At 32.9% G+C, this 23,869-nt stretch overlaps 1 protein-coding gene and 1 long non-coding RNA gene across 9 annotated transcripts in view; one reads left to right on the top strand and one right to left on the bottom strand.

The window, feature by feature from the left end:
- Scn9a (sodium voltage-gated channel alpha subunit 9) overlaps positions 1–18,992 on the top strand; it is a 153,214-nt gene extending 134,222 nt beyond the window's left edge. For 5 of the 7 annotated variants that reach the window (XM_087199863.1, XM_013076951.3, XM_087199865.1 and 2 more), the window contains exons 22-27: positions 3,684–3,965; positions 4,703–4,756; positions 5,652–5,789; positions 10,127–10,231; positions 10,395–10,665; positions 14,138–18,991. In XM_087199863.1, coding sequence (XP_087055989.1) covers positions 3,684–3,965; positions 4,703–4,756; positions 5,652–5,789; positions 10,127–10,231; positions 10,395–10,665; positions 14,138–15,330 — 2,043 coding nt within the window. In that variant the 3' untranslated portion in view covers positions 15,331–18,991. Of the gene's footprint in view, positions 1–3,683; positions 3,966–4,702; positions 4,757–5,651; positions 5,790–10,126; positions 10,232–10,394; positions 10,666–14,137 lie in introns of all 7 variants that reach the window. The other 2 variants (XM_087199860.1, XM_087199868.1) reach the window with 2 other exon arrangements.
- The window catches only part of LOC106010469 (uncharacterized), a 135,966-nt gene that overhangs the window by 63,457 nt on the left and 48,640 nt on the right, over positions 1–23,869 (bottom strand). The gene's annotated exons all lie outside the window — the stretch shown is intronic.

The raw sequence follows: 23,869 nt of genomic DNA, 5'->3' as shown, positions 1-23,869 counted from the left end.
TAGTAATTATGGACTACTTGTGCAAATGTATATATGCATAAATATGGGCTGTTTATATACATAATAAATGCAAATATATACATATATATACAGTATTTCATTGCATATGGTTTAATAGGGATTGAATCAATACTTCCTGTATACAATATTGTTAGGCAATTAAATTATACAAGTAAGTAACTTTTCCCTCTGCTAGAAATTCAAGGGAAGAGATCACTATTAGTCCTGAAATAACCTCTCATTTACAAATCAAGGACTTGTCTGTATCAAGTGCTCAAATACTATTGATTGAAAGAATTACAATGGGTGGGGAGAAAATTTCATCTTTAAAATAGTGTTTCAAAATTAGTAAAATGATGTCAAAATTGCATTTAAAGAAAATTAAAACTCCAAGAGTTTACTTCATTTACACTAGGCTCCATACTACCTAAAAAACGATGCATTTAATAGAGACAAACAAGATGAAATAAATAACAAATAAATAATAGCTACCACCAACATAGCCTTTTGTTTGTTTGTTTGTTTGTTTGTTTTTAGACAAGGTCTTGCTATGTATTTTAGGCTGGCCTTGAATTCACTATGTAGCCCAGGCTGGCCTTAAACTTACAGCGATCCTCCTGCCTCAGTATCCCGAGTGCTGGGATCACAGTCATGCACAACCACTCCCAGCTCCAACCGAAATTTAAGGGCTGTATTAAATTAGCAATTTCTTCATAAACACACATGGAACACAATGACTGTATTCTCTATAATTAGTCTATATTCTCATTTGTTGCCACCTTTTAAAAAATTTTTTCTCCTTCAGATTTCTACCTGCTTTCTCGTGCCCCTGTTTTTCCCTCAGCTTGGCTTCCTTCCCCCTGCTTCCTCATCCCCAACTCATCAGCATCAATGTGGCAGACAAACACCTGTTTATTTTTAATCTTAATCTTAATGAGCCTTGTCTGCTCCAGGCCAAGTATAACAGGATATCCTTCCTTTATGATCCGATACCCAGAACCTTCATCATCTCGGATTCTACTTGTTTCCCTGACTGCTTCTTTAACAACTGTTTATAAGCAACTTAACGTGGAGCTTGGTCTAGTCTGCTGATGATCTAAATGTGTCACTGACCACCTGTCATCATTATCTGAGAATTTATTAGAGTTGCAAATTCATGAGCCCCACCCCCAACCTGAATAAATCAGAAACTGTGGGCTCAGAAACCTGAGCTTTATCCAGCCTCATGGGACTGTAGAACTCTTTCAGCCTAGCAAATTTGCATTATCAGCCTTACTAATCTAAGTCTGATTGTATCCTGTGCTTTTTAATGTACCAGTTAATATGGCTCACAAATATAACAGAGGTCATGATTATAAAAAAGAACTCAAGTGAAATTCATATAAATTCTTTATAAAAATAAAACATTACATTTCATTTTATGCAGAAATGTGGTATTGGAATTCTTGCTATTAAATTAATGCTTTGATCATTAGTAGATTGTTACACTCTGTCCAGATCTAGTGAATGATCCTAGTATTTGAGCAGTGGTGTACTGATTTTTCATAGAAAATATATTTGCTCCTCTAAAAATACTTCCTTTCCTGATTAAGCCGGTGTATAATTTTATACTATTTACTCATTGTTCTTTATCTGTAATACTGATGAATTTGATTTAGAAAAGTGTTTTAGTATATTTTGAGGATTAAAAAAATGATTACTTACATTTGCTAAACATGTGGGAGGAAATATTTCTCTGCCTGGAAGGGTTATTTTGGAGAAAAAAAAAATCAAATGATGCATTTGAGGCATTTTGTGGCAAGTTTACTTGGAATCCTGAGGATCTTCAATGTTACTGACTCTCCCATCTGGTATCTCATGAGAGTGATGGCATTTATTTCCATTATTACACATTCTAACACTGTGAGCTCTTCTGCTATGAAAAGCACATAGGACAATGGCAAATGGGCCCTAGTCCCCCGAAGAGTGAGTAGACCCAACTGTCACAGAACAGACAGGAACAGTATTCTGTGGTGCCTATTATTAAACAGGAAGAACCGGATGCTACAGGAATACCACAGAGCAGGAAGTGCTGCCTGGGGAGGTCAGAAAAGGCTCCCATTGAGCTGACATTGGCTCTATGAGTGAGAGAGTAAAAGTCCCAAGCCACAGGCAGGTAGACCTTCAAAGCACAGATACTACACAGTTGAGAGGTACACAGTTGAGTGTTCCAGGTGTTTGGGGGAAATGACTAGAAGGATCAGCATGCTTTGTTGATAAGCATAGTGAGGAGGTAGCAGGATATGAGGGTGAAAGGGCAGGCTTAATGGAGAACTATACGCTTCATCTCTAGTCTTAGTTTCCCTAACATTTCTGGAGGTCATGTACACTGTAAGGATTTCATGAAAGTTCATTAGCTCTCCAGAAAGAAAGCATAACCACAGTGATTATCATATTATTTCATTTTCCAATGGAGTATTTGCTGGTCCATGGACTCCAGAGTAATAATCCCTGTTGTGATAATGGGTCAACAGGCCACACCCTACAAATAAATTGATTATTTTTTGCAAAGGAAGTTTTATTAGAACACAATCATTTCCATTTATGTATGTAGCAGAGTTGAATAGTTGTAATAGAGATCACAAAACCCACAGAGGCTAAAAATACTTAAGAATATGTTTGCCAACCCCTGTTCTAGATAATGTCATAGATGGTGAGCAATTCCAAAAGTCCCCATTTGGAAGTATCTTGAGAACCTGCGTAATATATTGGAAATGAAAGAAGGACCACAAGGCTATTTCCCTAGCAAATTAATCTTTAACACATTTGTAGGACTCGAAGTGAAGTGTTAAAAGATCTGTAAGTTTTTAAGGATGGAGTAATTCAGCAAATCTGGAGAGTAAAAATACTGCAGAAGTTGCCATGGAGGAAAATTGAAGTGGGAAGATCACCAGTGATAAATAACAGAGGAAATGTGGTAAAGCAAAAGAAAGGAATATTTTAAAGATAAACTATGCCTCACTTTGTTTTAACTGAGAATAGCACTACCTATTTTTGACCAAGAATTTAAATATAAAAGATTTTTCAGTTTAGAATAAAAAGCCCCTCCTCCAAAGCCCAAGATTAGTCTCATTTTGTAGAACCACCTACATCCACAGTCCCAGTTACTCCTAGTAAAGACTCCTAGTCTTAACTCCACTTAATATACACTAGTACTTTTCCAGTGTGGGGGAACCTTTAGTGCTGGTAATTCTGAGATTATGAGACTTTAAATGTACGTTTAATTTCCTTTTTATCATTTATATTTTTTCTCTCTTTTAGAATGTGCAGATTTTATGACTTCACCTTATCAATATCAGGTTTTTGGATTTCTTTTTATTTTCCTGTTTATTTAAATTGTATTATCATTTTTGTCACTTTGTCTTGGGTTTTTGCTAATAATTTTACTGTGTTAATCATTTAATTTGAAGATTATGTTGATCATAGGGCTCATGTCAGAATTTGTTTTCTTGGCACATCACTGAGAATACAATAGGCATTCAATATATACATGTCAGTTAGTTGACTTGATGGCTTAAATATGGCTTTTCTAATTTCCTTAATCCTGCATTGATGTTTCATATTTAACCTTTTTTGTTTGGTTGGTTTTTCGTTTGTCTGTTTTTTTGACATATCTTACTTGTTCTTTTTCTTTCTAATACCAGGTGGTTGTGAATGCACTCATCGGAGCAATTCCTTCAATCATGAATGTGCTCCTTGTATGTCTCATATTCTGGCTAATATTTAGCATCATGGGAGTAAATTTGTTTGCTGGCAAGTTCTATGAGTGTGTTAATACCACAGATGGGTTACGGTTTCTAGACAGTCAAGTCCACAATCGCTCCGAGTGCTTTGCCCTTATGAATGTCACTTCAGATGTGCGATGGAAAAACCTGAAAGTGAACTTTGATAATGTTGGACTTGGTTATCTGTCTTTGCTTCAAGTTGTAAGTGACTCTTTTCATAAATACTTGGATATACAATGAAAGATCTTGGTCACAATTTAAATATTCCATAAATTAAAAATTAAAGAGGAAGTACAACATGACTTTTAAAATCAAGTTTATCTTTCTGAGACTGTGTGAGTATAGACATGGTTAAGAAGCCCAAGTTTGCTGCATTTTAGTTATTAATCCATAATTAACTATTTGGTGTAACTTGAATCACTACCGTTGCACTTTCTGAATACTGCTTCAAAAATAGTCGCACTGGACTTCCAGTATTACCCTATAGGAGAATGAGAAGGACTTCCTACTGATAAAAGGAAATCCTTTAAAAATGGAAAAATGTTTCCTGCCATACTCATAAAATTCTGTTCCTTCTTTGAAAAACTAAAAGTACATACTCAGAATTCATAGGTAATTACAATAACCTGGAAGTAATTAAGACTAAGATTTAGAATATGATTTAAGAGTATGTTCTTGGGCTGGGGATTCAGCTCAGTGGTTCTGCCCTGCCTGCTTTGCAAGCGCAAGGACCCAAGTTCGATCCCCAGCACCAAAAAAAAGAATATGTTCTCTTTTTACAAGCATCTTTATATTACATTGGTATTTTGAAATATAGCAAAACTTACTAGTTTAATATTATATAATGATTGTTGTAAGGCTAAATATACAAAATTATATTTATAATAATTTTAGAGCATGAGCCTCATATTCTGATTCTATAAATATGATATTTACAGGCAACATTTAAGGGATGGATGGATATTATGTATGCAGCAGTTGATTCTGTTAATGTAAGTATTCATCAATATTTCCATTAAAACTTAGAATTTAAAATGTCTCCTTAGCTTAGTTCAGTATTTTAAACTATAGCACCACAGAGCCCTTGGCATGTACAAATACAGTGAAGGTGATCGTAGCCTCACAAGTAGGAGTAGAGCATTGGAGGCAAAGTCTGACTCAGATTGTGGCTCCAGTACATTCTCCAAGCTCTGCAGCTGACTTTGAGCAAAGCACTTTACCTTTTCAAGTGTTAGTTTATTCTTCTGCAAAAGTAAACTAACGCTGTGCCTACCTCATAGCATCGATATGTAGATCCAATAAGAAAGTACAAGTGGGTTACTTAGAATAAGATGGCAATAATAAATGCTCAGTAAATATTAATTTATCACAATAAAAGTGAAATAATTTTTTCTTCATGGTTTTTACTGCGTTATATTTTTAAGCATCTTAGAAGAGTTTATTTGAAATAAATTCCATGCTACAAAAATTTAAAGATTACTGGCTAGTTTACATCTTCATGAAATGCAGCAAAGATATTTTTATAGCCAAGCAAAAAGTAATAAAATTTACATAAATATGGCATCCTCCTCTTTACAGGTTTCTCTGGATATATATATATATATATATATATATATATATATATATATAACTAAATAATCCTACCAATCTGAGAACAAGTACTACATATGATTAGGTCCTTTAGAGTCATCTGAAGACTGTAGAAACCATCTATTAAATACTTGTTTAATATTGAATAATTTGTAAAGAATAACTATATGAAGCCTCAACAATTCTGTGGCTTTGAAAATACCCAGTTTACCTAAGATAGCATTTTTAAGATTACTTTGTCAAGTCATGAAAATTATGAATGTTATTGTGAACATATTGCTTTTATTAATTTTATAGGAAGACCAGCAGCCGAGATATGAATACAACCTTTACATGTATATTTATTTTGTCATCTTTATCATCTTTGGGTCATTCTTCACTCTGAATTTGTTCATTGGTGTCATCATAGATAATTTCAACCAACAAAAAAAGAAGATAAGTATTCAAATATTTCCTTTCTTGCACCAAAAAGAAATGAACAATTATTTTCCCAACTTTCTAAATTTGACTTTCATCAGTAGTTTCATTACCACTTTACTTATTTTTCAAGTGATTGGCCAAGTATACAGTTATAGATATGCTTAATCTTATCCATTTTTGTACAGAGAATAAATTCTTAAGTCATAGATACTTTACTCAGTCTATCCCAATGTTCCCTGTAGAGGACACCAATTATAATGAATTAAGGACTTATCCTATTCCAGCATGACCTTGCCTTAATTACACTTGAAAAAACACTACTTCCAAGTGAGGTTCTAGTGTTATGTCTTTAGCATATCTTTTTAAGGTAACAATTCAATGCAAAAAATCAACCAAAAGCCTTATTATTATCATTATTATTATTATTATACAAATGTCTTAAATGACAAAAGACATAGAGAAGTTAAATAATTTACCAAGATCATACATCCAGTAAATGATAGAGCTTAAACAGAGCTTTGTAGTATATTCCATGTATCTAGACTATTTAGTGTATTCTTTTAGGCCTTTTATGATGTTGTATCCACAAATACTACAATATAATACAGTGATAAATGCAGTAAGAGAAATTAACAATAATAAAAATGTCCCTGAGCAGTCAGAGGAAAAATTGATACAGCAGTAGAAAAGTTTATAAAATGTGTAACTTTTGAGCAGGACTGGGAACATGTAGGAACTGGGGACATGTAGTGACTGGAAGATAAAAGAATGTATAATCCACATGAAGCAGAACAGAAATGGAAGAGCATATGCAAAGTGCCAATAAAGGAGGCTGCAATTCAGGAGGAATAGCAACTTGTCCAGCTTGGGTGGAGTTTAGATTTGAGAAGAAAAATAATAAAGAGAGATTATGACCTTCTTGAAAAGGCATGAAAAGATCATACGAAAAGTCATGCTGGATGTTTCTTAGTAGGAACTGACTGTGTCACTGAGGCATTTTGAGTAAGGAGGAACATATGAGCAAGGCATTGACGTTGTAGGACTCCAAAGTGCATCAGATCCCACACATGTCAGTTCCCCACATGTGTAATCTAGAAGATGTAAGTATCACTAGCTAACTCTCAGAGAGGTTATGCTACTTGTATGTAGTTGGAAGCTAGAAAGTAGCTTCATCATAAATCTAACTCCAGAGTCTCTATTTCTACACACTATAAAACTGAGCCTATATTAAAAATAATCTAGCCGTGATTCTCACAATGTTTAAGGAGAGTCAAAGTTTAGTTCAGACCCTGCTTTACCTCCCACCTGCATCACATTTACTCTATGCAACCCTTTTGTGCCAAGAGAAAAGAGAGTATATTCAATCAAGATGTTTTAGGAGTTAGAGTCTATAGTAGTGTCTGTGATTTCAAAGAAAGTAGAGTCTAAATTTTGGGTTTCTCGTCAGTGAACTGAGTTACTGTGGCTGTGGCACCCTCTACAGAAAAGAAAACTTTGCAGGGATGAGGGGTAGATTACTAACAGGAATGATTTCAGGTGCAGACTTCCCAGGTGAGACAGATGCATGCACTGAAATGATACTATGCCCTCGGTTGACTGCTCACAAGCAGAGGATGAGGGCTGTTTGACTTCAAAGGCCATGTTTTTCCCATAATGTAGTGTTGCCTCTTAACTTTTTTAAAAAAACAATTTATGGCCCACACTTTTTCCTCCTTTTTCTTTTTCCTTTTCCTTTTCTCTCTCTCCTCTACTTCCTCACCCTCTCCTTCTTTGTGGTAATATGGGGGGTTGATCCTAAGCAAGGCTCAGCCACTGAGCATCACCCAATACAAGATTTCATTAATTGCCTAGACTAGCCTGAACTTGAGATCTTCCTGTCTCAGCCTTCTGAGCAGCTGGGATTATAACTGTGTTCCACCACACCTGGCTTACTTCTGTCTCTTTCTAACCAATCCCACCTTGCTAGTTTTTCCAACCATCTATTATCCACATTAGTGCTCTTTTCATCTTTAATACATTTATGTAAAATTTAAGGTTAATAGTTAGTCGTAAGGCATACTACTGAAGATTAGAATACAAATTGTTACTGAGATAGGTTATAAATGGGAAAACTATGTGATATAATTATACAAATGCTTAATTCAGACCTGGACACCCATGAAAACTTCTAGTAAAACAACCCCTTTCTAAAGTAACCATAAGCTTATGAAGAAAGTTAATAGTAATTACCCTAAATAAGGTTGAGTATCCTTTTCCCAAAATGCTTAGGACCATAAGTGTTCTGAATTTCGGAGATTTTTGGATTCTGGAATATCTGTATAAATAATGAGATTTCTTTACGGCTCTAAATCCAAATTTATTTATATTATACATAATGCATATACAAGTTATGCAATAGAGGATTATGTTCTATATTTTTAGTGTGGCTGCAATGTCAATGCTACCCATCACAGGTCAGGTGTGCAATTTTTCACATGTGGTATCATGGTGGCCATCAAAAAGGTTCGGAATTCAAATTTTCAGATCAAAGATGCACAACCTGTCGTAACTCAAATGTATTGAATGGTTGCTGTGTACTAGCGTTATGCTAAGTATTTGCCTGCATTATCCCAGTCAAGCCTTTCAAAAAATTAATAATGTAGTTATACTATAATAAGTTGATTCATAATTAAAGAGATTAGGAAATTTGTGTAAGGGCAACAGAGATGGAACTTAAACAAAGATAATATAATGCCAGAACTATAGTCTAAACCAATGTGTAATACTGCTTTGACAGAGTGTCACATTCTGATAGGCCAGCCTGACTTACAGGACTTCTCCTCCTTAGCTTTTAAAGGAATGCATTTGCACAAGTCCTACTTAACTTATAGTAGATCAGAACCACGCAACACAAGATTCTCTGTTGGAACATTTCAAAATCACCTGTTAGTTTCATTCCACCCTTCATTAAAGATATCATTAGATGAAGACAAAAGCTACTACCTTGATTTTTCACCTCTAATTCAGAGTTCTATCCTCAGTGTGTTTCCAACTTTGCTGGTCAGGTTTTAAACACTGTGATATCCAGGCCCCAACTAATAAGCAATAAAGTGCCCCAACTTCACTTGACATAAGCATACAGACCCTCACATGCGTAGCTACAACTGATCAGATGAATACCATAGTTACACAAAGACTGCATATGAACTAGAGGGGAAAGGTGAATGAAATCACTCTAAGATAAAAAAGAAAGACTGGTAATAGGTATTTGAGTAGTATGAAATACAGTGTAATAGGAAGCTGAATGTTTTAATTGAAAAGAACTAAAAGGAAACCAGGACCTGTTTATTTTCAATTCCAGGACTCTACTCAGAAGTACTTCAGAATCATCAATTTGCCAAAATGCATCTCTAATTGCATGGATTATTCTAACTTATGCTATGATTTTGAGAAGGTTTTATTACAGACCAATGTGGAATATGCACATATCTGTAAAAAATTACAGATTATTTAAAGAAACTAACAAATCCTAAAGGAATAGCCAAAGTTTCTACAACTTTTCTATGAGATTTAGGTTTTTCCTGTGTAAAAAGAATAAAATTTTTTAAAGATACAATCATTGAAATTTAATGTTTGTATTGTATTTTATACAATAAATTACAAAGTCTTTCAGTTTTTTAGCCCTAATTATTGGTAACTTCTTTAGTACCTGGATCTTTATCATCATAATTTTGATACCCAATAAGTATTTAGGTTGAAATTCATTTTTTGGAAATAAAGAGCTAAAACATTTCTTGTGATACAAACATAGATACAACTGTGGATACAGATATAGATTTGGAATTATCTGTGCCTTACTTATCATGCATTCATTCTTCTCTGATAAAGCAATGACAGCATATTGAATAAATATAAATAAATATAAAATTATTTTAATAAAATTTTCTGGCCTCTACTCCTTCTAAGAGTCCTAAACATTAGCCAAATCATTAAAAGAAACATTTACTACAATTAACTGTTGTACCTTTTCCCACTATATTTGTTGCTTAGCATGAAAATGTCTGGTAAGACAAAGATCAGATGAAATGAAACAGCAGCACATACTCTACAACAATAAATTAGTACGTAAAATGTAATTGGTCCAATCATTATTTTATGTAATGTTGATATTTGATATATGCACATTATATTATGTATGGAGGCTCATGTGCCTATCCATAGGTAATTTTTAAAATATTTTATATATAACTACTATTTATATAATAAAATGCATGTGATTTCCACATTAATATATTTTAATATAATTTAAGGGTCAGGAGAAAAACCTACACAATGATTTTGGTTTTAACTAGATTTCTTTTTTAATTTTTTACCTTGGAGGTCAAGACATCTTCATGACAGAAGAACAGAAGAAATACTATAATGCAATGAAAAAGCTGGGGTCCAAGAAACCACAAAAGCCGATTCCCCGGCCAGGGGTAAATATATATGTGTACAAACTATTTATGTAATTTATATAAATATATATAATTTATGATGTTAAATTTCTAATTATTTTAACTTGTCTTTTTTGCACATCTACATATATAATACTACTTGAAATATTTTCTGTACTTTTCATATCATTCTTGTCTCTTACAGAACAAGTTCCAAGGATGCATATTTGACCTAGTAACAAACCAAGCTTTTGACATCACTATCATGGTTCTTATCTGCCTCAATATGGTAACCATGATGGTAGAAAAAGAAGGACAAAGTGATGAAATGATTAATGTTTTGTACTGGATAAATGTTGTTTTTATTATCCTTTTCACTGGAGAATGTGTGCTGAAACTAATCTCCCTCAGACATTACTACTTCACAGTGGGATGGAACATTTTTGATTTTGTGGTTGTGATTCTCTCCATTGTAGGTAAGGCCAGTTATTAATCAAATTTTAATTTTAAATAAACTAAACCCACCAATGCTCACAGAAGAACCTGAATTATTAAATTTAAACTTATCTCTCAGTTGTATCTATGTTTGCATCACAAGAAATGTTTTAGCTCTTTACTTCCAAAAAATGAATTTCAGCATCATAAAAGAATGAAAGAACCTTAGAAACAAAACGTAAACCTCTGTCAGAATTCCTGTGTATCAAGTGTACTTCTTCCCAATAGAGTCAAAAACACTGTATCACAGTGATACATGCACACCCATGCTTTATAACAGCACAGCCCACAATAGCTAAATCATGGAAATGGCCTCTGTGTCCATAAATGGCTGAATGAGTAAAGAAAAATGTGGCCTATATACACAATGGAGTACTACTCAAACATAAAATGATAAATTTGAGTTATTTGTAGAAAAATACATGTGCTTTGAGACTATAATGCTAAATGAAATAAATCAGACACAGATTAAATATCACATGGTTTCTACTATATGAGAAACCTCAAATGCAAATGGTTTAAATAGCAAAATAAAAATAGATGATAGGAAATAAGGAAGCTGAGAAAAGGATCTAGGGATGGGGAATAGGATATGAGAAATAGAAAGGATTAAGATGTACTATGTAAATGTACCCACTTCCTACAATGAATGTATTCATTATGTGTCACAAATATATACTGATAAAAACTAAAGAATTTCTAAGTTGACACTCCAGACCTAAATGCCAAACATTTCTGTCTAGCTGGGGATTTAGCTCAGTGGTTCTGGCACCTGCCTTGCAAGCACAAGGTCCCGAGTTCAATCCCCAGTACCAAAAAAACCCATTTCTGTCTGTTGAAAAGACTTAATTGGAATTAATATTTATTTTCCACATTTACTTTATACAAAGCTGGACAATGTGTTTATTCATAGATATGTCTGGTGAGCCAAGGTAGAATCTGAAATTATTTCTACTTTTGGCATAAATAAGGCCTCACTTTTTACTAATGATATGAAGAACCAGAATATCTGTGATTTTGAAAATTATTCTCGAATTTAAAGTCTCAATAAATGTTAGCTTTCTTCCTCACAACAATACTTGGTCAGTCTGTAAAATGAAATCATTTCTCAGCCAACTACAGTCTTTGTCATATCTGCTTTTCTATCTTTCATTATTTTCACATGCCCAATATTTTTATGGTTATACTTATTTATAAATTTTAAATGAGACAGATTGTGGAGACATTTTAATATGAATGAAACTCAAATATGATAGAAAAGACCCAGAAAAATGAAAGGCCACACAACCTATAACCATATTATTACATGCCACATAATTTGTAATAAGTATTTGAAATCAAATTTTGAAAAATATTATTATCACCACATACTAAAATTAAGACATAAGAAAAAAATTAAAATTTAGGTAGTGATTTCACCAATGAGAAAAAAATGGAATTAAATTGGAAAGGAAATAATCCTTCTATCACTGATGTTTTAAAACAATTTTGACCAATGCAGTTAGATATGAAAACAACCAGAAGATATATTATAACCAGGGAGCAAATGTTCTTTATCCTCACTTTATTATGACATTATTTTAAAATGAAAAGAATCAACCAAAAATAAATTCAATTATATTTCAGAAGGGTAGAGTTTTAAACTACACATACCTATATTAATAATTGATATATGGAGAAAAGTTAGAAAATATACTTGAAAAAATCTAATTGAAATATAAATAAGGTGAACCATCTAGTAACAACTTTAACATATAAAACTTCTATTAAAAAAGTAAAGGACAGGGCCGGGGATTTAGCTCAGTGGTTCTGGTGCCTGCCTCACAAGTGCAAGGTCCCAATTGATCCCTGGTACCAAAAAAAAAAAAGTAAAGGACAAAAAAGTATGAAATAAATGAAAGGCTTATATTGTACTTGGAAAAGAAATCTCTTACTATAAATAGATTATTTTATAAAAGAATTTATAAAATCAATAAAGATATTAATGATATTTTTACATAATGGGGTGGTAAACTGACACTGTAAGTCTAAATCATTCTAAAATTCACCTAGAAGAAAAATTAGAATAATGGGAGATGGCTTGTCATATTCAACATTAAGACTACCATAATAATAGTGTAACACTGATGATAATATAACATTGCTTAAAAATAAAAAGTCAAACATTGTTCAAATTTAAACTATAATATATAGAGAATTACTAATGTACTCAGTAAAAAGATCACACGAATCAAATGTTATTGTTTTTTAAAAAATGAAGTCAAGTAGAAAATATGTGGCAATAAATTTATATTCATGAACTTTAATAGCCATTGCTGTTTATGACATAAACTTGAGTCTATAAAGAAAAAAGCAACACAGGATATGATTGCACAAAATTCAAAATATTAAATAGAAGAAAACTCACAACACACAAAAATAGATTGAAAGACAACTATAAAACAGAAAATTTTTTGTAACACTTATGACATAGAGCAATAATAATATAGTAAGTGTTTTAATAGAAAAGCAAATATTTCACTCAGGCAAAAAAAAGAAAAGTTTAAAACAACTAAATCAAAATATTCAATAAATGAGAAAATATATATTATTTTTCTAAAAATTCAAATAAATTATAATAATAGATTAATTTAAATGTAAAGATATTCTGATTAAAAAGTGTAATGTCAAGTACTGGTGAACATGGTGAATGAGCACTTTCAAACGCAGTTATCTGGAGTAGCACTTTGTATAGAATTTCTGGAGATGGAATGGGCAATACATAACAAAAATTTAAACATATTGTTTGATCCAACTTCTGTTTAGGTATTATCAAAACACATAGTCATGCAATTCAGAAAATGTGCTTATTTAGATATTCATTTTAAGCCAAAAAATTAGAAATAAATCATAAATGCTATTCTTCAATATGTGATTATTTTGATAGAATGTTGCACAACTACAAGAATTGTTATTTGTGGAGGAAATGTCTTCATGCCATATGACACAGTGACTAAAATATGTTACAAAGAAGAGCTACAGAATCACATGAAATGATTGTGTGTATGTGCATGTATTTACATGTATAGAGGAACATCTAAGTGATACTCAACAAAATATTGAATGTTAGTCAATTATCACAAGCTGTATTTGAGCTGATATATAATTTCCTATTTAGTATGTTAGTGTATTGCTTGAATTTTCTACCTGAGTAAGCCTTATCTTTGTAATTACAAAATATTATATTGTAAAAGGGAAAAGAAGTTTATGAACTTAGTAAAAAGAAAACTCACAATGGTAAGTCTATGAATTTTCCTTTAGAATTCTTCAAACTATAAACTAGTTAAGAAATAGAAATCAGTGTAACTTAACAGTCCTGAATTCATAAAAGTTAAGATGGCAGAAAAAAAATTTAGAATCATGATTTTCTACAGCAAAATATTTAAATATCTCCTTTCCCCCCTCCTCATATAGGTATGTTTCTTGCGGAGCTGATAGAGAAGTATTTTGTGTCCCCTACCCTGTTCCGAGTGATACGTCTGGCCAGGATTGGCAGAATCCTTCGTCTGATCAAAGGAGCAAAGGGGATCCGCACGCTGCTCTTTGCTTTGATGATGTCTCTTCCTGCTCTGTTTAACATCGGCCTCCTGCTCTTCCTGGTCATGTTCATCTACGCCATCTTTGGAATGTCCAACTTTGCCTATGTTAAAAAGGAAGCTGGAATTGATGACATGTTCAACTTTGAGACCTTTGGCAACAGCATGATCTGCCTGTTCCAAATTACCACCTCTGCGGGCTGGGATGGACTGCTCGCTCCCATTCTTAATAGTGGACCTCCAGACTGTGACCCTGAAAAAGAGCACCCTGGGAGCTCCGTGAAGGGTGACTGTGGGAACCCATCTGTTGGGATTTTCTATTTTGTCAGTTACATCATCATTTCCTTTCTGGTGGTGGTGAACATGTACATCGCTGTCATCCTGGAGAACTTCAGCGTTGCCACTGAAGAAAGTACTGAACCCCTGAGTGAGGATGACTTTGAGATGTTCTATGAGGTGTGGGAGAAGTTCGATCCTGATGCAACTCAGTTCATAGAATACAGCAAGCTCTCCGATTTTGCAGCTGCTCTGGATCCCCCTCTTCTCATAGCAAAACCAAACAAAGTCCAGCTCATTGCCATGGACCTGCCCATGGTCAGTGGAGACCGGATCCACTGCCTGGACATCTTATTTGCCTTTACAAAGCGGGTTTTGGGTGAGAGTGGAGAGATGGATTCTCTTCGTTCACAAATGGAAGAAAGGTTCATGTCTGCAAATCCTTCTAAAGTATCCTATGAACCTATCACAACTACACTAAAAAGAAAGCAAGAGGATGTGTCTGCTACTGTCATACAGCGTGCTTACAGACATTACCGCTTACGGAAAAATGTCAAAAATATATCAAGTATATACATGAAAGACGGAGACAGAGATGATGACTTGCCCAACAAAGAAGAGATAGTTTTTGATAATGTTAATGGGAACTCCAGTCCAGAAAAAACAGATGCAACTGCATCTACCATCTCTCCACCTTCATATGATAGTGTAACCAAGCCAGAGCAAGAGAAATACGAAACAGACAAAACAGAAAAAGAAGACAAAGGGAAAGATGGCAAGGACAGCAAAAAATAGAGCTTCATTTTTTATATATTGTTTACAGCCTGTGAAGGTGATTTATTTGTGTTAATAAGACTCTTTTAAGGAGGTCTATGCCAAACTCTTTTTATCGAAATAGTTTCAAAGGCAGTGCAGTCAGTAGTTACGATTCTCTATGACAAGAGAGCAGCACTAGCAGATGGCTATTTTTGCATTGGTAAATGATTCTGAAAGAATTATGAGTAACTCTGTAGGGATTATTGATTGCAGCAAGGAAAGGTTATTTAATTTTTTTTAACAAATCAGAAGGCCATGTAGAAAATGTTCACATCTGCCTTGTTATCTCTTCACTAGATTGTAATTACCCATGTTTCCTATGTAAATATAAGAACTCCCACAAACACACAGAGGAAAATATCTGTTATTTAGAAATCATTAAAAGTATTTTGCCTTGGCTTTGCAATGAATTTCCTGATAAAAGTAATGGACATTAGTAATGTTAAATAGTAAAGTTAAAACATCTTGTTATTAGTGAACTACAATCACTTATCCATGTACAAAGGTCATTCTATATTTTGAGGTGCTTAAATTCATTCCATCATTTTATCAGAACCAATTTATATGTGCCTATAAAATGTCATGGGATTAAAAACACATGTAGGCTATTAATTTCAACAAACAAATGTTTTTCATTTAGCTGGACTCTCATTCATTTTTGAATCACATACATATGGTGTGTCAAAGCCTGTGCTTTATTTTGTTTTGTTTTGTTTTGTTTGAAATGGGGTCTCACTATTGCTCAGGCTGCTTTTGAACCCTTGGGATCAAATAACCCTCCCACCTCAGCCTCCTGAATAGCTGGGACTACAGGTGCACGCCACTGCTCCTAGCTAGCCTGTCTTTTATATATCCTACTTTGTCCCTACAATAACCACAGAACTTTAAAAATTATTCTAACTATATATCACATTCCTCAAAAGAAGAAACTGAAAATAACTATTAAAGCAATTAACAAAACCTCTAACTCTTATTTATACAATCTAACACTGGACTACTCTGCCCAACAATACTTACAATGGCCAACTCTTTTGTCATTTTTATCTTCTTCCTTATGAAATTTGTTTAGTTGTCACTTATCTCTAAGTAAATTTGATATTTCCCTTCAATTAAACAGTTCCTGATATGAAATTAGCTATTTGATACGACAGTATATGTTTGAGGAGATAATGGCTTTGGCACAGTATTTACTACATCACTTATATACTATCCTAAATGTGTTTGTCAAGCTTTCATGTTATAATATATGACAGGCTTTAACACCTGCTTGCCAGGTGTTTAGGATGAATGAATAGCATTCAAATAGTAATCCTAATGAAATTTCTCTCTTGCTACTAACCCACTCTCTTAAACTGTAGAAGTAATAATTTTCGACTTCTATTATTTTATCTGCAAAATAAAGAGGATGTCACTTTTCCCTTAATATTCTATGACATGAAGTTTATTTTTACCAATAAATAAATTAGTCTGAGTTATAATTTAAAAGCACATACCCATTTTGTTCTAGCTAGAATCACACTACCAAGGATTGCAGATCTAGTTTTTTAAAAGCCTTTCAGCTGGTGCAGTGGCACACACCTAAAATTCTAGCTCATCAGGAGGCTAAGGCCAGAGGATCACAAATTCATGGCCAACTTGGGCAACTTAGAAAGAACCTGTCTCAAAATCAAAAGGGCTAAGGATGTACCTCAGTAATAGCAAACTCTTGGGTTCAATCACTAGTGCCAGAGGGGAGAAAAATTCCTTGTTAATGGAAACTTAAAATAAATGGTAATGATGCATTTTCTCATGAGTTTATTCCAGGAACATGAAATCTTTTCTCTATCAATTTATCCATGCATAGGCAAAAATTGAGTTTCCTAAGTAGACAGTGAGCTTATTTAGAAGTTTTGAGGGAATTTTTGAAGCAAATATATAGAACATACTTCATCAATTTGCTTTTTAAATTTAAAATATAATAAATTATATTTATATAAGTAATTAAGCACATATTTTTTGTTTTTCTGTCCAGTTGAAAAGATTTATACTTGCCTAGAAAGGTGAAGACATGTGGCTAAAGAATGAAAGATGAAGAAAGGGAAAAACTTAAGAAATACAGCCATAAGAAAAAAAGTAAAAAAAAAAAAAAGATATTTTCACAGAACTTTATGTCTAGAATGTTTTTAAATTTTGATGTATTTTACAACATCCATACAGAGATTATCACTTCTAGACATTTGTCTTGAGGTAACGAGGAAATTAAATCTAGGGCCAAAGAGTCTTTACTTAATCATACTTCTTTACATCTATACTTAACCATTCACCTTAGATTAGTTGAATCACTTTTTAATTTAATATGAAAGATACCATGCAGTGTTTAATTAGATTATACAATGCATTGCATAACATACCTGATAGCTCTGCTGAAAATAGTCTTGGACAATTTAATTATGGAACCATATAAAATATATTACTTATGTAAGATTTTTAATACATTTAATTAAGAAATGATTATCACCTTAAATTTGAATTCAGTCCATCATTATTGTAAACCCATATAAATATAACTGCATTGTGAATTTTTATATGATGCAGTATGAAAAGATGTTTGGTAGGCAGGTTGGTCTGTGATTTATTATTAATGTTTTTACATTGCCTTTTATGTAAAATAAAAAATATTGGCAACTAGTTCCTCAACATGATTTTTTCTTAGGAGTTAAAACAATGAATTGCAAAGTTGCTCTTTTTCCTATCTCCTATGGAACCTATTTCTTGCTGACCTATAATTTTATAAAATTATAATATGTTTAGCTTTTATAGCTATATTTTTGTCCCAGAAATGACTGCTTCTTATGTTTTATCAATTAAAAACAATGTTTGGCACTAAGAGCTCATTAAGTGAAGCTTGAAGTAAAATTACACTTCTCTTCTCATGTGGGTTACTATTTATACTGACTATAAAATACCATCCATCTGAAGAAACTATCATAGCAATATATAAATTCTGTCACCTAATGATTTAGAATGGCAGTTACTCTGTACAATTTAAATTAGAATAAAGTGGAAACGAACAGATTTGAACACAAACTCATACACAAATTTGGATGGAAATGGAGGAATCTCATTTTACCTTTCTTTGTATGTTATCTACTTTGCAAAATGTTTAAGTGACTTGTGGGCTGTTTCTAAACACTCGTTGAAAATTACCACCCAAAATATTTAGCACGATTTTATAGAATTTTGATAGGTTTATTAAAAAGACTAAAAGCAAAATATATGTGTAAATAAGCAGTCCGTAATAGCAATTTCAGAGAAATGTTAATGGAAGTAATGAAAAAAGGGCCAGCTCAAATAGGATAGCCCAGTAATTGGCCAGCTTTACAATCTATGTGTAGAGGCCAACAATTTTTAAAATATTTGTGGTCATTATGTTATTATATTCTTGAGGAAAACAATCAAGATTTGCTTAATGAAAATAAGTGAATAACCGTGAATATCATAGTGCTGTGTGCATAGATTTCTTTTCAAGTTTCATAGATCTATGAATGCTCAAAATGAGTTTGTCAGAAATTATGTTGTAGGTGTACTTGAGACTTACACATTGTAATAGAATATAAGAATAAAATTCATAAAAATGAATCATGTTTGCAGGTATTTTTTGTTTCAGTGAGAATAACCTTTAGGGGTAAATTCAGTGGATCTTTAGTAACAACTAATAGTCTTTATTCTTTTTTGTTTAAGATGAATAATTTCAAATGTCTTCCATAAGAAGTGTTCTTGGATAAGAAAGATGTGGATAAGGAACATAATGTTCCAAAGCAATTAATTGAAATCCACAACAGATTTTGTACAAGAAGAGAAAAGTGAGACAGAGAATGAAAATACACATTCATTCACACAGTGATATATACTTTTTATTGTAATAAAATTGAGGTACACTATATGTGTAGCACACATATTGGCTAGAAGCTTGTGTTCTAGAACCAATTTCGATTCCAAATAAACCATAATCCTCTGAGTTTCCTGAACGCATTATTTAAGCCCTCATTATTTTAGGCCTCAGCTTTCTCATCTGTAAAATATGGGAACATGTACTACTTCACAATAAGATTAGAATGAGATAATTCACATGAAGCAATTGGAACCATGTCCAATGACACAGTATCAAGAATTAATCTTAGCAGTGGTACTAATATGATTGCCAACTTGTCCTAAAAATGTCAAAACCCAGGCTACCTTTGTAATGTATAGGAACACAGTGAAGTCTATATTAATATCAAATTACAACAGCATTTCTTCTATTTCATATGGGGAAGTGTAAATATAGTACCTAGGAGAATCTCATGCATCCTTTTGATAGGTGGTGAACACTTAGTTATATGTAATATATTTCAAATATCCCAAATATTTCAAAATGATCTATTTTGAGATTTAAAAAATTCAATCAATTTGCTGAAATCATGGAACATGCATATTTGCAAAGATTTAGATTATTTCAAGAAAAATTTCAAGTGGTTGTTCCCACATTTAGCTCATTAATAGCAACTGTATTTTATTTGAGCTGTAAGCATCCAGTCCTATTGATTCTTTTTAAAGTACTATGTACTAGAAGTAATTGCTGCCATGTTGGATCTTTATTTCAACCTCATGTGTTATGATACTGACAGATAGAAAGCTATGAAATATTTGTAGGGACATTTGAACTGGTAATTCTCATAGCATCCTGCAAAAAAATCCCTGAATGATTGTTTTTTCTCTACAGCAAAAGAACTAAGTTATTTCATGATATAAAAAAACTGCACTATAACTAAAGCAAAATGAGCTTTGGGGTTCATGGTAATCTCTCTCAAGGGAGGAAGTAATTACATAGCACCAAGTGCAGAAAGGACTTTTGCTGCAACAATATTGGATGGACATAGAAGAAGAAATATGAATAATTAATAACAACAAACAAGAAACTGAGTAAACAAACTACTCAAACATATTCTCTATTACTCTGAGAGCCATCACTTCATTAACAATTGATATCTCAGAAAAAAGAAAATTTTGTGAGATTTATGAAGCATCTGTAATGCCTATATCATGTACTTTAGCTTAAATTTCATTTAGTATTTTTATAAACAAGTGAAATTATAAATCATTAAATAATAATTGTATAGAAAAGATTCAAAGCTTGTTAATAAGTTTGAAAACCTAGTAGAAGTGAGAAAAATTGTTCTTAATCCAAATGTAATATTTCCTGGCATGTCTTAATTTTGGCTTTATTCTACAAGACAAAATATCTTCCAGTTCAATCATATTATTTTTATGAAAATATAATTGTTCTCTAAATTACCATCATAATTCATTTCTATTTTCAGTGATACATGAAATGTAGAATTCATGGACAATATATCTACTTACTAATAAGAATCTTCTCCCATTAAGTTATAATTATTTAAAAATACTTTGAACCTAAAATAGGTTTCTATATGCTAATTTAAAGAAAAATATTCTTTTGTTATGGCTGTCCCTTCAGTTATTGAAGACTCTCGAGACTTACTCTTGTTATTTTTAGAGACCTTATTTTCCCTTCTAACCATGAAAAAAGCTTCCATATGCACTTTTTTCTGAACTTGGGCTTATCTTGAGAACTGGCATTTCTTATTTAAGAAAAACTTATATCATCCATGGAAATGTTATAAACAAACTGTCACATATTAATTTCATTTAAACAACTGAAAAAAAAGTGGAGTGAGAAAAAGAGACATATGTCTCCACACGGAGAACCCAGATAACTACACCCAGACTTTCTTCACAAAGATAATAAATTTTAGAAAATACATTTGTATTGTTTTAAACTACTAAATTTGTGATAATTTTTTGAGAAGGATTAGAGAGAGTATACTTTCCTGTATTCTTATACACCATGGTAATGTATGGATACTTATGACCAAAGAAATGCTAGAAAAAGGTTATTTTATGAATTCACAATGGCTTACACAGACTATGAAAGTAAAAAAGAGAGGGTCAAGTAGAGAGAGACAGATTGGCACATTGATCTCATTTACAAAAACTTGTACATAAAGGAAATGCCAATGTTAGTCTTATTAGAAACTTACAAGATTTTCTTCCCTAGTTATTGTACTATTCATGTCTACCATTCAGTATATGCTATTCTTGAAATCAAAGCACCTTACCTATTAATTTCCAGTCAGAAGTCTTAAAAAATGAGTCCTCTTAAGTGATATTTCCTCCAAACCAATAAGAATATGAAGTATCCTTGATCCGCTCATGACTTTAATATGTAGCCCAAAAGAATCTACAGTAAATGTGTTGCAAAATGCTTCATATGGAACATTAAAATGTTCCATGTCAAATATATGTAAGGAGGAGTGCATACTATATAAAACTCTTAAGGGCAATTTACTTTAGATACTACTTCCTGGCAGAAGACCTGAGAGTTTTAAATAAAAGACAAAGGAAAGATCATTACTCGTAGCAATAGCAGTAGCCAGGGTGTTAGCATTTTCTTGTTGGTTCCTGTCTTAGTTCCAACTGCCATAATAAAATACTATACGTTGTATGGTTTAAATAAAAGGAATCTATTTCTTACAGTTATGAAGCTGAAAAGTCCAAATTCTGTCCCCAAATAGGCTTCCTTTCCTGATTTGTAGGAACTATTCTTGCTGGGTCCTTACATGAAGGAAATCCAGCTCTGATTTTTCTTCCTCGTTTGATATGGTTATAGTAGATAGACATATACCAGAAGACACACAAACGTATGTATTACAATTTCCTTCTCAGTGCTTTGGTATCACCATCCACCCAGTTCTCCATCCTAATAACACTGTTCTTTACTACTCCATATTTATTCACTAAGACTGTTCATGCTACCTTCCAATTACAATGCAAACTGACTACCTCCAATTTTCACCGTCAACCCCTAATTGAATCCATTATCACTTCTAACAACTGTCTGATAAATACAAAAACATTTTTATCATGCCTTCCTAAATTCATTCTTGCCCGTTCACAAATACATTTTCAGGCAATAGCCTGAGTGAATTTTATAAGACACAAAAAACATTTTTATTATTTCTCTTCTTGAAAACTTTTATCATTTCTTGCTTGAAACATGGTAACAGTTTCATTGCTGATATGACAAATTCTAAAATCCTTAGCAAAAAAATTATCTCTACACAGTGATTATCTCTCTTGCCTTTTATCTTGCCTCTTTCTCTTACTTTCTGTGCTTCAGCCTCAATAGCTTTCCTTTAATTTACAGGGTCTTTAAAACATAAATAAAGGGCATGTTTATGTCAATCTAAATAATTATTATAAGGAGATTTTCCAAAAAATAATCATATTTATTTGGAAATGCAGTACACTGCAATGGAAACACCCATAATATTGAAAAACTGTGAGTGTATTCAAAGGGGATGAGGCAAGAGATAGTTTTTGAAGATAAAATGAAAATGATTAAATATAATGTTTTGAAACAATAATCCTTGGCTGTAAGGATTAATAATGAGAATGGAGTGAGTCTGATGTGGAATAGTTACTCACAGAAGTAGTTTTGTGTAAGGCTGCAGGGTCTTTATGTAAAGCTATGATCTGGCAGAGTCTTTTGTGATAGTTATTGTCAGATAATCATGTGTGAGAAATCTCCCATCGTAACTTTCTGTCTTTATTCATTGTGTTAGAATTTATTTATTTTGTCAGAATTGACACAAGTGACTCCATTTTGATTCTGACAACTCTCACATTTATACAGTTCATGTTATATGCAGGATCTTTTAACCAGGAAGAGGCTATATACAGATCCCTCATGATAGGCTACATGAGGAAGTGTTCTCCAATACTTATAGCATGAGTGTTTTCCAATACTCATAATGAAGAAAACATGCATGTTTTGAAAGACTAAGAATTACATTTCCTCAATAGTTTTAACAATAAGTTAAAAGGCCAGATAACATCAAAAAGAAAATAATTCCAAATATAAAACTTTAGGGTACATGTGTATTAAAGCCAAACAACTCTTCCTGTAAGATGAGTTTTTCAATATTAGTTTTCTTGTATTTGGGCTGGTTAATTCTTTGTTGTGGGGAGCTATCTGGTGTTCTCTGGGATGTTTTGCCACACCCCGGGTCTCTAGCTATTAGATGTTAATAGACACCTCCACCCTCATTAGTTGTAACAATCAAAGATGTCTCTATACATTGCCAATTTTCCCCCCAGAAACAAAAATCTTCCCCAGTTGAGAAAAACTGCTCTCTACATTGTCTATCCAAGTACAGCCCATATCAAATTTATTATTTGTTTTTTAAAAAACACTGATAATTAATAAAGATTTATTGAAGTTTTCCCTCCATGGTTTCTCCCCGCTCCCGCGAGTAATTTGGCTCCGGGGCTCGCTACTCGTTTCACAATCCACACACAGGCCACCGCTGCCACCAGCAGACCCCTTCCAACTGCCCTCCCCGTGCAGGCCTTGACACCTCTCTCCCCTCCACCCCCGCTGCAGAAAGTTAAGTTTGAAGAGACAGGGGTGAGGGGA

Source organism: Heterocephalus glaber, unplaced genomic scaffold (assembly GCF_053883595.1).
Source record: "Heterocephalus glaber isolate CG9 unplaced genomic scaffold, H.glaber_assembly_v1.0 deba00000347, whole genome shotgun sequence".
In the NCBI taxonomy this organism is placed as follows: Eukaryota; Metazoa; Chordata; class Mammalia; order Rodentia; family Bathyergidae; genus Heterocephalus; species Heterocephalus glaber.
The sequence above is the reverse complement of the archived record's forward strand: the minus strand, read 5'-3'. Positions and strand labels throughout refer to the sequence as shown.